This window comes from Astyanax mexicanus, chromosome 8 (assembly GCF_023375975.1).
Source record: "Astyanax mexicanus isolate ESR-SI-001 chromosome 8, AstMex3_surface, whole genome shotgun sequence".
NCBI classification, from domain to species: domain Eukaryota; kingdom Metazoa; phylum Chordata; class Actinopteri; order Characiformes; family Acestrorhamphidae; genus Astyanax; species Astyanax mexicanus.
The window spans coordinates 23,440,948-23,456,694 of NC_064415.1; the positions used below are offsets into that span (position 1 = coordinate 23,440,948).

Sequence of the window (15,747 nt, forward strand, 5' to 3'; positions counted from 1 at the left end):
CACTCCTATGTAGCTGCACCACCTTGCAACATTAGAGACAAAAGCTCATTTGTTGCTGTACAGTATGGGTTGGTCAACAGCAGTGGCATTGAGAAGTTTAAAAACTCCAGCAGCACTGCTGAGTCTGATCCACTCACTACCACCACTATGTAGGTAGGCCATAACCACAGTGTTGAGAATGACCCACCACCCAAATATATTCATATATGGTCTGTAGAGCTGATAAGATCTTGCTTTTATTGGTATTAAGTGATCTTCAATCGTCTATGGTAATGTGGTCCAGCATTCACGTTTCAACTCATCTGGGGATCATATCATTTCAGACTGGTCTAAAGGGGGCTGAGTATCTGTATCTCCGCCTCCAGTAGAAAAAGCCGGGGTGTAGATGCTCATTTCAGAGGTCACACACCGGCCGGGGCAGAGAGGGTGTGTGTGTTCTCCTGCTGGAAACAGAAAGACCTCCTAAAAGTTGTGCAGCTGGATAAGTCTACTGTTTCCCCTCAGAGTTTTAGAGGAGAGTTTTAGTAGTGGGTGATGGGCGGATCCACATGATCTGACCAGCTCCTCTGGAGTAGTTAACTTTTTACTGTAAGAACATCTATCTGGCTGGACTGATCTGTTCTGCTACCTCTTCCATTCAGCAGACATATCATGGGCATGCACGTCCTCCTCCTGCACCCCGCGCTTCTCCTGCTCCTTCTGCAGATCTCCCCCTGGGTGATCGCCGAGCCCAAGCCGAAGTGCGCCGCGCGCTGTGATGTGAGCCTGTGTCCGAGCCCGAGCTGCCCGGCCGGCTACGTGCCTGACCGCTGCGGCTGCTGCCTGGTGTGCGCCCGGGCGGAGGGCGAGCCCTGCGGCCGCAAGGAGCCGCTGCTTCCCTGCGGAGACGGGCTGGAGTGCAGGAGCCCGGCGGGGAAGCGGCTCGCTAAAGGCGTATGTGAGTGTAAATACAGCGGCGAGGTGTGCGGCAGCGACGGGCTCACCTACAGCAACGTGTGTCAACTGAAGGCCTCCAGCAGGAGAGCTCTACAGCAGGGTCTGCCCAGCATATCCAACGCCCACAAGGGACCCTGTGAGAACAGCCAAGGTAAGGTATTAGTTGTCGGCAGTGGCCTTGTAAAGGCGCTCGGGGTTGCTGTGGGTCTCCAATACTACAGTATCTCCAGTAGGGATGGGCGATATGGCCCCTTAAATAATATCACAATATTTTTTACGATGACGGTATTTTTGGCGATATGTAAAAAAATTAATTTCAAGAATATACTGCTGCAACAAAATTAAATAGGTGGCCCAGAAAGGCACATCACAACAATATTTACAAAGCAAACAAAAAAATGACAACGCAACTACATTAAGAAAACGCAGCAGAGGAAAAAAATGATGACCATGCAACCATATTAAGAAAAGGCAGCATATCAGGGAAGCAAATACATTTGCCACACCAGAAATGCTCCCAGCCGCTAGAGGGCGCTGTTTAGCTGTTGATGTTGTACCAAAACATTGAACCACTGAGCCTAGACAGGTGAGCGGAGGACAAAAGCTTGTTTACAGGCGTAATTCTAGCCAACGGGAAGCATTTTGGTGTGGGTTCTGAAGGTTTTTCAGTAGCAAATAGCTACTAGCCAGTTGGCTAGAATTACGCCCGTGAACAAACGTTTCTCCTCTGCTCACCTGTCTAGGCTCAGCCAGCACAGCAAAGCAAGCTTCTGGCACGGGCTTTTGGTACAACGTCAACAGCTAAACAGCGCTCTCAAGCCTCGGTTTGGCACTGCCGTGGTGCAGAAAACGGTGCGTTTCCCAGCCCATAACCACACTTCCACTGCACTACTGCTCACCGTGGCCAAAGTTCTGATATTAACGATTAGTGAATCCCCTCAGCTGAACATCATTTCCCTAAACTTATGTAGAGATAAGAAGAAGAAGACCAATATCAGAATTTTTATTCCGACAGTGAGAGACAGATACAGGTCACAGAGGTGACGCGTTTTAGAAAACTGCCTATTATCAGCAGGCCTTGCTTGACGTCAGCACAATGCAACCACAACTGACCAGCGTCCAGCAGAGCGGAAAGCGTCACGGCATATCGTCACAGCATACCATTCGGTGTGTAAGCACCTGATTTCAGTAAGTCTTGCCACTGAGTGGCGAGACCTGTAAAGCTAAGCTAAGTTAAGTAAACAAAGCTGTAACTCTTAAAAAAAAGCATAATTAGTATTAGAAGCTAACCACTAGCACTATAATGAAGCAATTATGCTGCTTTGGGACAAATGTATGGAAGGAATAACCAGTCCAGGTTTTGGATCTACCAGTATTGATCTACAAGATCTAACTGTTGTAAAGTACTTGTTGACTGATGTCTGTCAGTGGCTTGTAAAACCATGGGTCTGGGTGACTTCAGAATTCCTTACCACTAGAGGCCTTGAACTCTGAAGTTAAGCATGGTATAGTAAATTTCCCAACTGCTCAGTTGAATACATTGTGATTTAAGAAGACCCAATGACACAAATTTACATTATATGCATTGACGTGTTGGCATTTGGTCCCTTAATTGCTTCTCTGACGTTTCACATGGTATTGGAATATGGCTGTGTACAACAATCCAGTCAAACCACAATGACAGCAAGTGAATTTAGTGGGTTTATGGTGTTGAAAATAACTTTTCTTTCTGACTTACAGTCTTCTTTGTAAATTACTCACCAAAACAGAAACTGACACACTACTGCCTACACCAGTGCTTTGCAGGTCCAAATAACTGTAGTCCTTGAAGTGTAGCTGGTATGAGTTAATGGCAACAAGTGTTTGTTTAGATTTCTATTTTTGTGCAAGCTAAAGTATTCTGTCTCCAGGCAGTCTGGATCCAAAAGGACTTCACAGGCACTCAGCATACCAAACATCTGGACACATGACCTAGATCCTACACTCCCCCCTCTACACATACCAGCCTCAGAAACATCCACCAACACTGTAGGCAGTAAAAGCTCATGCACGACTCCATATATCACAATGAATGTACCTTGCTGTGTGCATAGCTGCTCGCCATCTCCCCATAACATCCACGTAGCATGACACCAAGAATAACAGTCTCTGAGGACTTTTAGCCCAGCAGAACTCTGACATCAGCCCTGACATACAGGTGGTGGCTGGAGATTCATTATATGAGCAGGCAGTTAGGAAACAGAGGTGCACTGTAGTCTCCAGACCAGACGTGAATTCCCAAGTGACTCTCGGCATGATCTCAGAACAGCTCTACACCAAAACTGTCAACTTTTGACCAGCTTTGAGCAACTGTTTAACTGTGTATAGGTAAAGAAGAAAGGGTAATTGTGGACGGGCAGGAAGCAGGTGGTGTTAACAGGCTTTAGCTCTGAGCTTTGCCACTCAGAAGCATAGCTGTGAGTGGTGGTGACCTAGAATCAGCTTCCGTGAGAACCGGTGTGTTTTTATAGGACCTGCCCCTAGGTCAGCAGAATGGTTGTAATTTATAACATCAGAAAGACACATTATTGCAGAAATTGGGGCAGAAATGTGGCAGGATGGGTGTTATTGTCTGGATGGGTATGACATATCCTTCCCATGGCCTTCTGACATGAATGGTCAGACATGAGGCCAATATTTCAGAGACACAGCTGGCCTTGATTTGGAGCTTTACGATTTGCTGGTAATTGCTTACGATATCTCTGCTAGGATAGTCATACTAGCACAAATATTTGCACAGTGTTTTTATTTACTAAAAAAATCTTAAGAGGATTAAGGGCCTTGCTCAAGGGACCAACAGCTTGCCAGTCCCAGGTATCAAACAACCAACCTGTCATTGATAACCTGGTGCTGTAACCACCGAGCCACCACAGCTACTGCTACTGCATACACCAGTAAACCATCGCATTAGCTATATGGATATATTAGGCAGGAAGTGAACAGTTACTTCTTGCAGATGATGGAGCTTCTTTGAAGGCTAAATTGTGATAGCTGGATGACTGCAATAGAGCCTAAAACATCTCCAAAACATCTGATAGGTCTTGTTGGGTTTTCCTGGAATGCAGTCATCAGTGCCGACCAAAAAGGGTCTTAGAAAGGACAACCTGGTGACAGGATCATCATGGACCCATAATACTCATTGATGTGATCCATATTGACCCCATCTCACAATTTATTAGACCTACAGAAAGAATCTGTCATTAAATTGTTGTGCCAGAAACCACAGGGCACCTTCATAGGTCTTGTGGAGTCCATGCATTGAAATTGCCAGTTCTGTTATATATATGTGATATAATATATAACAGGAATCCTACTCAGTATTAGGTGGTGCCCAATGTTATGGCTGATCACTGAAAAAAGCACCAGGATATAACACTTCTAAAACTGTAGTTTATCTAGATATAGATCATGTATTAGTGATAATATACCTCATGATTATATTACCATACCTTTGGGTGCTTTACAAAAACAATATATAGAACACAAAATGTACACTTAACTGCAAGTCATGGAGATGTATTAATGTATGCTTATTTTTTTCCCAAAGTAGATTACTTAGATTCAGAAATACAGGAAAATGTAATTCCAGTTCCAGGATTTTATGCTATGAAACATGCAGCTAGTCAGTGTTCTGTAAGTACAGATCATGACTGATCATGGAAGCATATTGTGATAAAAATTGAAAATATATATCATATAACCCATCCCCAGACATTCTTTTTTAGGTGTTTGTTTTCCACACTTACTTAACCTACTTATATGGGCTGATCTATACTCTAATGTTTGAAATGTTATACTTATTACTGTATTATCAGTCCATATTTAAGTTCCTCATGCCAGGAGTGCTATCCTAACTTCAGCGCTCTGATTTTCTCTGATTATGAGCGCTTCAGCAAATGTGAAATAGGAGAACTAACTGATTGTAGATCTGCACATTTCTGATCTGGGAAAGCTTTGATTCATATCAGTGCTGGGGGGAAATGAACATCAGCCAAGCTAAACAGCAGCAAACAGTCTTCAGAGTGCTGACTTCCTGTGCTTGGAAAGTCTCAGAACTTCTAAACATTTATCCAGCATAATTTAATGTACACCTAATCCTTAAAAATGTAAGAGTTCTGCACTGAACATGATGGTTATTGCATCCAATATGCCACTGCCAAGCATCTTTCCACCATAGTAGCCAAGCATGTAGCATCAGATGAACCACTAATGTGTAGTCTGACCTCCAAACCAGACTGGAAAGTGGGGAGGTTGCGAGAGCAATTTGTGCAGTTTATGGAATATTTAGATTTCCATAAATGGCTGGAGTTGGGCTGATGATGCAAAGTCAATTTTTGGGTCATTTTCTCCCTCTTTTCCAGTCTGTAATATAGTGTCCTCAAAGAGAATACACATTGCAGCTGGAATGGAAGGTTGACCGACTTGGCCATGGCACACAGATTTTGACTGCAGATTCCCTTGAGCGGTGTCTGAGTGATGCAGTTTCCCTGGAATGCAGCCCTACTGTGGACTGCTTGATGTGATTAATGATTAGAAAGTAAGGGTGATGTACTACACAGGTTTTTAAAGAGTGTCCCATCATTTATACTATGTCCAAGAATCAAGAGCTCTATATTTTCCTGCTCTTTCATTGACAGACACAGTGTTTTTTGGCCAAGCCAAAGCTGGTTTATACTGAATAAACTCAGTGATGGTTAAGAGGAGGCCTGTGATGATAATACAATTATTGTATGCTTATCGTACTTAATAATACTGACCCTAATATGTTTTTCTTAGCATGGAGATCCCATTACCGTAAAAGAGTCTGTATGTTGGCTTTGTTTAAAAGTAGTGTTTTTATGTGATTTATTTAGGGTGTTTAAATTACATATAAAATACATACATATGTTTCAATTCTAATGTCTGAATATTCCTGTTTACCAAAGATTTACTTTTTTTCCAAAATGTTGTATTATTGTTATGCAATCATATAATCATTATATCTGTGGACTAAAATGGTCTTAAAATGACAAATATTGTTTAATTTCTGGGAAATTATGGGTCCGTTTCCCTGACAGGAATTAAACCTAGTCATAGACTATAGATTTTCCTTTTAATTAATTAATTGTAAAAAAAATTCAATTGTGAATGGCTGGAAAATATATCACCAATATCGATAGAAGAAAAAACATTTTATGCAAGATATAAAAAATGTTCATATGGTAATATCATAACTACTGTGCTGGTTACCATCTGAAAATGATTTCTTTGAAAAATAAGGTCGTACAGGGATGGTGTGTGTTCCAGATTACAGTCTTTTGCAAATTATGTTGTAAAAACTCTGTGATTTAAAGAAGCACCATGATTTATTTATTCAGATTTATTTCACCATCTCAAACATAATCCACTGCAGTTTACTGAGTCAGTGAAATACTTACTCAGATATACAGACATCTATTTACTATTTAAATACAATGGGTCAGTTTTCCTCATTTTAAATGGAGATTTTCCACTAAAAGGAAAATATAGTCTATGACTAGACTTAATCCCTGTCTGGGGAACTGAGTCTAAATGTTTTATGCCTGGTGTTACAAAAATACAGATATTTTAATCGCCTAGCCCTAGTTATGACACAGGGTTCAGAGGGTATTAAGTGACTGTAAATTTGTGCAATAAACATTATACTACCAGAATTTTTGCTTTGGAAAGGAAACTTATTTTTTTAATGTTATTGGGACATAGACAGGGTGTGCCTCTAAGTCATTGCAGTCAAGTGTGTGTGTGTGTGTTTGTGTGTGTGTGTGTGTGTGTGTGAGAGAGAGAGAATGAAAGAGATTAAGTCAAAGACGAGTTGTCTATGTCTGCCAAAGTGGTCACAGGAAACAGCGGTCAGTTTAAGGGGAAAAACCACCCAGTTTGTGCAGAAAATAACATGGCCTAATTACTGTACCTTTGCACACCCAACACACACATGCACACACCAGATATTAGCACTAAAACCACTTACTACTTTAGGTTGCAATTACAGAGCAGCAGTTCCTGTGTTTGGAAAATACTTTGCCACAGCTTTGCCCCTGGGGTCTGCAGGGAAAGACCCCACCAGCCTGTAAATACTGCTATAAATAATGTTTCTGTTTCTGGTTGCTCCTTAATGGACATAATTGATGATGCATAGCCATTAGTGCCTTTAAACGCTGCAGGTGAGCAGCCTTAGCTGCATTACAGCACACACAAATATATACACAAACACACAAACCTATAAAAACAACTTACTATAGAATGCACGGCAGTGTACTCTTATTAACACAAACAATTCTTCCTGCTAGTATAGGTCTGACACATCCTAACAGCCCGAGGTACAAATTCAACTTCATCGCCGATGTGGTGGAGAAGATTGCCCCCGCTGTGGTCCATGTGGAGCTTTTCCTCAGGTAGGAACTGCACTGTATTGACAAAAGTACTGGGACACCTGCTTATTTATTGTTTCTTCCAAAATCGAGGGTATTAAAAAGGAGTTTATCTTGTTTATGTTGGAGTAACTGTCTCTACTGTCCAGGGAAAGGCTTTCCATTAGAAACAGGAGCAAATGTCTGTGAGAATTTGATCACTTAACACTAATCCACTGGACTATGATTAATTACTTAATTTATGATAAATGTGTTTTAATCAACAAAGCAAAGACATTAAATATCTAAAATGTTTCTTTATTTATGAAGGCACATAATGTAAAAAATAGCAAAATAACTGTAGAAAATAACTGTTTATACCCATATACGAAATATATGGGTATTCACCGTCTTGGCTCAATTATTACGTAAACTTGTAAGAAGGATGTAGTGGGGCACTAAAGATTCGGTTCATGCCCTAAAACGTTGCTCTGCTTCCTGTGCAAACCTTTCCACATTTGTGGACAGAGACAAAAGCCTTCTTATACATATTGTTTTTCTAAAGGTAAAAGTGTTGCGAAGACTATAGGTGTGCAAACACTTGAGCTCTGTTGAGCTTCACAAACACAGCTGTGAAGGGCAGCTGCTGTGTGTCATTTTAGTCCGGGAGATGTCTACAGCTGTTCTGCTGGTTTGTGGATGTCTGACACACAGGAGCTGAATCACCAACAACATTAATCACTGAACTGAGTTATTGCATCTGGTCTATGGAGTAGTGTGGTTTCAAATCGAAATCAAATAAGGTTTATTGAGTGAAAAACCAAGGTGCATGATTTGACTTAATATGCAGACAGATCACATATATACAACATAATGTAAAATATAGACCCTTAAATTGTGTTATACACTTAATTTAGACTATAAATGTACAAAATTGCACTGTTGTATGTAAAGGGTATAATACATAACTATGAATATATAGATGTTACATTGCTATTTACATATGCAAAATAGCATGGGCAGGACTGAATCTAGATGTACGTTATGTAGAATTAGGGAGATAGTCCAGTAGGTAAAGTAAAGGATGCAGAGTTTTTTTGTATAAGATGATTACTTAGGACAGCTGAGATGACCCGTGGTGCATTCGACAGTACAGTGTCTTAATGGCTGTTCAACAGCCTGATGGCCTGGGGGAAGAAGCTGTTTCAGATCTGGTTTTGGATTTTGTATTGTATTGTATTTGTGTGCCTAAAAGTGCAATGGAAAATCTATTTAATTGACCACCAACCAATGTTTTTTATTCAATTCAATTCAATTCAATTTTATTTATATAGCGCTTTTTACAACAAAGGTTGTCACAAAGCCGCTTTACAGGAAAAACAGGTCCACGCCTCTTATGAGCAGCACCACAGAGATGCCAATTTTATGGTGACACAGTGGCAACTTAACTTATCCTGGCAGCATTAAAAATGCACTAACCACTTTCCTTTACACTTTCCTTTCCTTTTCCTTTTCTTTGATCATACAGCCACCCCCTGTTTGGCCGGACAGTACCACTATCGAGTGGGTCAGGGTTTGTGATGTCGGAGACTGGGCTGATAGTGACCAATGCTCATGTGGTATCCAGCACCACAGCCGTGTCGGGGCGCCAGCAGCTCAAAGTGCAGATGCATGATGGGAATGTGTACGAGGCTACCATCAAAGACATAGACAAGAAGTCGGACATTGCCACGATTAAAATCAACACACAGGTGAACAACTGCTTCCCTTTTGAGAAATCTTTTTAAGAAAAGGTTTTTAGAAAAAGAGTGTTTCCTGAAGGTTCCTTTAATAGCCCCTAAACATTCCTCAAGGAACTTAAATAGCTTTAACAGTATATATAAATAAATTATTTAATGTTATATTGACTCTAACTGCGAGAATGTAGATTAACAGCCAAGACTGTCTTGCTACAAGGCTAGAAATGAAGATAAAATAATAAAAAAAAAGAAAAATGCTGAATGAGAATAGCTAAGAGGCTTTTCAGTAATTGACACAAAAATAATCCCAAGATCACCCATCATTAGTTGTCTCATAGAATCCAGTACTTAACTCAGAACCTTAATTGATCCTGGATCAGCATTCTTACTCCTAGAAGTGTGATAAGTATGGGCAATTGTTTCTACAATGTATTAATTTTAATCTTCTTTCTCTCACCTGTTTGTCCGTTTTCAGAAAAAACTGCCGGTCTTGCTGCTGGGTCACTCTGCAGACTTGCGTCCAGGTGAGTTTGTGGTTGCCATCGGGAGTCCGTTCGCACTGCAGAACACGGTGACCACAGGTATTGTGAGTACAGCTCAAAGAGACGGGAAGGAGCTGGGCATCCAGGACTCAGACATGGATTACATCCAGACTGACGCAATCATCAATGTAAGACACTGATGTCAGTCAGCATTAGTGAAAATTTCATATGTAGCACTGCTGTTTAAACAATTACTCACTGATAATTCTGTATTGTTGCAGTATGGGAATTCAGGTGGCCCACTTGTGAACTTGGTATGTATTCAATAATACTTTGTAACTCTTTATGTTTACAATAAACAAAGGTGTTTACAAATCTACACTTTAAGCCAAAAGGGTGCACGCTAAACCCTCTGACATCGACCACTTATCCATGTTAACATCAGCCACAGTTAAACTCATCATCGGGGAAACTGCATTTACAGTTATAAATCGGTGTATGCAGTTTATGGGCTTTGTGAAGTGAATTAATTCTGCTCTAAACTCTCCAAGGCCTTAAAAGCTCTTATATGTCCATTTTCAGCTTCATAAACCTCCAGGCACTTCTAGAAGGGGCATAGAATTGGGATAAAGCATCTGGGTTATAAAAATAGTAGGATCCTTTTGGGTGCTATGTAGAACCATTATTTCTTGTGTATCAAGACTACACTATATGGTTAAAGCTTTTGTTCTTGTTCCTAACTTGGTGTTAATATCACTGTGTGCTGTAGGATGGAGAAGTGATTGGGATCAACACTCTAAAAGTGGCAGCCGGGATCTCATTCGCCATTCCTTCAGACAGGATAACACGCTTTCTCAATGACTCCATGGGAAAACAAAGCAAAGGTTTGTTCAGCTCTTCAGCCCTCATTTGTAATTTGATGTTAATCATTTGACATTTGAACTGCATGAAAGTAAATAAAAAAGAAAGCCAGATTAGAACATATTGACGTATGTAAATTAATGTAACTTTGCTATAATTAATATCATAGTTTCTTTTCCACGGTTTCAGAAGTCAGATCAGTAAAGAAGCGGTTCATCGGAATTCGTATGCTCACTATTACTGAAGCGTGAGTCAGCTTCATCTACTATAGATTTATTTGTTTTATATCAGTATTCTACAAAATGCACATTTTCTTTCTTTTAAGATCTTTATCAGCATGCTTAACTATGTTGTATATGTTGCATGTTTTTGTAGCCTTGTAGATGAGCTGAAGCAGCAGAACCCAGACTTCCCAGATGTCACCAGCGGTATCTACGTCCATGAGGTGGTTCCTCACTCTCCAGCTCAAAAGTAAGCTACCAACCTGCAAGAATATACTAGTGCATCGCTCTTTTGGCAGTGTGCCAAGTCCTGCTGAAAAATAAAATCTGCATCTCCATAAAAGTTGTCAGCAGAGGGAAGCATGAAGTGCTGTAAGATTTTCCAGGAAAACACTGCCCTGACTTTGGGCTTGATAAAACACAGTGGAACAACACCAGCAGATGAAATGTCTCTCCTAACCATCACTGATTGTGGAAACTTCACACTAGACCTCAAGCAGTTTGGACTGTGTGTCTCTCCACTCTTCCTCCAGACTTTGGTCCCCTGATTTCCAAATGAAATGTAAAGTTTGTTGAATAGTGATGGTTTGGAGAGCCATGTCATCTGCTGGTGTTGATCCACTGTGTTATAAGTCCAAAGTCAGTGAAGTGTTTTCCTCTGCTCACACGTTTTATGAAGATGCAAATTTCATTTACCAGCAGGACTTGGCACAGTGCCCACACTGCAAAAAGTTCCAACTGGTTTTATATAATATTATCATTTTTTGAAACTTGTTTTTTAGGTTTTCCTTGCCCCATTAAAACAGTGCAAGTTTCTGCAGATTTCTATATATTATATATTATTTCAATATATTATTCAATGCATTCATAGCTGAACATAGTAGTAAAACAATTAACTTAAAACTTACTCAATACTAGGTAGCTGCTGAACATTTAAAAACATTAAACACATTAAAAGTATGAATGGTATTGGACAGAATTGACCAATGATGTTAATAGACTAACTGTGACCGTGTAACAGTCTCTACTGTAAAGGTATACTTTTTACTCAATTTTAGATCATTATTGTGAGGATTTGATTGCATTCAGTGACAAGAGCTTTAGTGAGGTTTGAGTGTTGGATGATCACCGTCCCACTTCATACACAACTCCCAAACTCTTTCCAAACATATTTGATTCATCATTCCAGAGAATACAGTTTAGCTCAGTTCTGGGGGCTTCATACCCCTCTACACAACTATAGGCATGATACTAATAGGCTCATGATTATCTTCCCCAAGAGTTCTATATTATTGGCAGGTGCCTCCAGGACCAGAATTTAGAAACAATGATTTAGGTCACACTGTGCTATCACTCTACAAATGTCTATATTTCTTTATATTACTTATATTCAGGTATTACCAGTAGCAGTTTTGTTAATGCTTCATTGATCTTTTATAAGTAGTGATGGCGCATTACATATGCAGAAGATCAGAAGCATCAGAGTATTCCTCATAAGCTCCAAATAGTTTTGATCAACTATGTTAATGCAGTAAAATATTGTTAAATTGTTTCTAATAACATCCGTCTCTAAACTCTAGAGGGGGCATAAAGGATGGAGATATCATTGTGAAACTGAATGGACAGCCGCTGATGAGCACCAGTGACCTGAAGGATGCGTTAACAGAAGACACTGCCCTGCTTCTGGAGGTCCGACGTGGCAACGATGACCTGCTCTTTAACATTGAGCCTGACGTGATCATGCATTGACAGCACCAAGCTGCATCGAGTTCTGACTGCTGAAAAAAGGCAGAGGGAGACATGAAGATATGGGACAGGAACCTGCAGCTGCAGATAATGCTGCAATAATGGCTAGGCCTTATAGGTTTTTATATTCCATCAGTTTTCTATGAAACACTGTGGACCCAAAAGAACTGAGAAGGGCTTTCCCTGCAATCTGTTTCAAGACAGATCTGCGTAACAGGTTTTAAAAGAAGACTTCTGTTCCAGTCTCTAAGTACTGTACATCTCTGGATTGAGATATTAAGTATTGTTTTGTTCATTGTGAATATGGGGAGTTTTACATTTTTTACTTTACAGTACCGTATTGCTTTTAAACGACAATGCTGGTAATGTTAAGCAGCTAGCTTTTCTGTGCCAAGAAACTTTTCACTGGCTGGACAATGTGAACACACCCACAGAGAAAAAGCACATGTAGTCTGTCAGTCAGTGTTACATACTGTTACATAGCCATGTGTGTTAACACACCGATCAAAAATAATAACATTATGACCGTGTCCTTGTTTCTTCACCCATTATCCATGTTTCAGCTCCACTGAGCATATAGTAAAAGTGGATCAGACACAGCTGTGCTGCTGGAGTTTTTAAACACCTGAGAATTGTCCACCTCCACCATGTCAGTGTTTCTACAGTGCTGAAAATGACCCACCACCCAAAAAAAACCTACACAGTGGTGCTCCTGTGGTGTCCTGACCATTTGGAGAACAGGGTGAAAGAAGCTTAGTAAAGTACGCAGAGATAGTATAAAATGAGAGAACTCAAATTCTGTTTCTATTTGCTTAGTGAAGCTGAAAAAATGGATAATGGGTGTTAATAATGTAACGTTTAACCAGTGTATGCAACACCAAAGACACATAAAAAGGCAAAGGTTAGGAATGCTTTTCATTAGCAAGCTAGTGTATAAATGTGACCAACACATTCTTTTGCTGTTTTTCTATTTTGACGCTTGATATCTACTTTTACAAAAAAAAAGGTGTAAGCATATGTTTTTGTTTAAAGTCAGAATGTTTACAACTGTCTGTTGGTTTATTCCAATAAAAGCAGAATTTATCACGCCACATACTGTGGCACAGCCAGTTTGGTGCCCTTTTATATTATTTTTTGTATACTGCTGTTCATGAAAGACAGTCAAAAAAGAAAATAAATGTACAGATAATGCCATAGGCTGTGACTTCTAGTTCATAAATCACAATTATACATTATAGAGCATAAATCAGTCAAATGAATGAAATGTGGTTTGAATTTGTGGTTTGATCAGACCCTGTTGCTCCCTGTTGTTTTGTCTGAGGCGATACTGTCTGGTGGGAGCTGGTATGTCTGTATATTGTGCTCAGAATTAAAGTAAATATGAGTTCCAAATATGGAAGCTGAACATAAACACCCCATTTAACCTTTTAACATGACATCTGTTTATATAGATTTCTTTCTAATAAAGTACAGAGGATTTAGCACATTTTTTAAGCAAAGCTTTTGGTTAGAGGATTCGTCTCTAAGTGTAAACTTCCATAAGGCTTTACAGAACATTTAAATGGTAATTCAGTGTAACACCAATCCAGGCTTTAGATCAGTGAACTAAGTTAAGTCAGTGTAAAGGTAAATACATATATAAAGTATAGATATAATATAAATAAATAAATGATCAACATCTAAAAGTAGTCACGTGTTTGTTGTGCTCTAATGCTTTTGGGATTTTAGTCTGAGCACTCTCTGCATGCGCACAGTGTGCTTTTTTCACGAGTGCTCGAGCCCGGCATGATGCGCTTTTAGGCAAGACCCGCATATTTATGCATGAAAAACATTTCTACGCACCGAATTTGGTTTCACGGACAGCGCACGCTTTTACGCACAGAACGTGCTTTTACGAACGGCGCGTGTTTTTACGCACGGTGCGCTTTTTTACGCATGGAATGTGCTTTTACGCACAGTATGTAATTTTACGCACGGCGCATGTTTTTACGCACGGTGCGCTTTTTTACGCATGGAATGTGCTTTTACGCACAGTATGTAATTTTACGCACGGCGCATGTTTTTACGCACGGTGCGCTTTTTTTCCTCACAGAATATGATTTTACGCACAGTATGTAATTTTACGCACGGCGCATGTTTTGACGCACGGTTTTCAAATTGAATTAATTTATGCATGTATGAATTTTGGAGTTCCAAGTTGGAAATTTACTGGAATTTCCTACACGGAAAAGTGACATTCAACTTTTAATGGTTGTGCTAACGTTAAAATGTTAACGTTGAATCAACATAATGTCCTCAACCTTCTGCCTTTAGAATCAGCATTTTACATTTCATCACCTTATAATTTCTAAAAACGGTTCACATCAAGTTCATGTTCTAATAGTTTTACTGTTTTAGTGTTTTTGAGATCCGATGTTGAATTAGATTGGTAGTGGTGAATAACTTTCGTTAAACTCAGCTTTAAAACAGTGGCGTTAGTTTATTGTTAACACTTTGTTAACCATATGATTTTCTAATTTTAGTGAGCTATGGTTTATAACAGGTTTAATGTATGACGTTGAAACGACGTTACTATATCAAGGTTGATTCACTTTTCAAAATCAACAGTTGATTTACATTGATTCAACCATAACATGTACGTTGATCGTTGATTCAACGTTTATTCAACGTTGAAATGCCAGCTGGGTCACTAATCCAGAGCTCAGAATCTAAAATAGCTGCACCACACATACACAATAGTAAAAGCACTAGTATTATAGCGTTTTTATTACTACTATATATATATTTATTTCATTAAATCCTTGAACCCAATGCTGTCCAACCTCTATTTATTATCTGTGGACATATGCTAACAATACTAACATGAGAAATAAACACTGGGGCATATTTCGGTTGGATTAACCAGACAAACAGAAGAACTTCACCGGATCTGCTTCTGACTGTCCATATGTTCTACCCTAACATCATGAAAACATTAAGAAAAGAACCTGAGATTCCAGGTTTCACTGCATGCTCAGCATCTGAAATAAGAACCATATGAAGAGTTCAGTTATGAATCAGTGCTCAGACCACTGCCTTTTCTTCCATATCTCACACAGAGACTCTATACATAACACATACTTTCCCCATCCTTTCTTACTGGTAGAGCTTTTTAATTTCTTTGAATGTGGTTAAAAAATAATAATCACCCACTTTTGGCAGCGGTTTACAATTCAGAATTTCAGAAAATAATTATTTATAAAAAAAAATTCTCTTTAAACTCAAACGCTAATGTTTTCATTTTAAAATAAATAATCTTAAATATTGCTGCTTTAAAATGTAGGTAATGAGTCAGGTTGAGGCTGGGGAAATATTTAAA

At 39.5% G+C, this 15,747-nt stretch overlaps 1 protein-coding gene across 1 annotated transcript; it reads left to right on the forward strand.

The window, feature by feature from the left end:
- Positions 1-308: 308 nt before the first annotated feature.
- On the forward strand, positions 309-13,498 carry htra3b (HtrA serine peptidase 3b). Its single transcript, XM_007248010.4, has 9 exons — positions 309-1,087; positions 7,286-7,385; positions 8,869-9,091; positions 9,555-9,749; positions 9,843-9,875; positions 10,331-10,445; positions 10,612-10,669; positions 10,798-10,893; positions 12,224-13,498. Exons 1-9 carry the CDS (start codon positions 652-654, stop codon positions 12,390-12,392), a joined length of 1,425 nt encoding a protein of 474 aa, XP_007248072.3. The 5' UTR covers positions 309-651; the 3' UTR covers positions 12,393-13,498.
- The last annotated feature ends 2,249 nt before the right edge of the window (positions 13,499-15,747 follow it).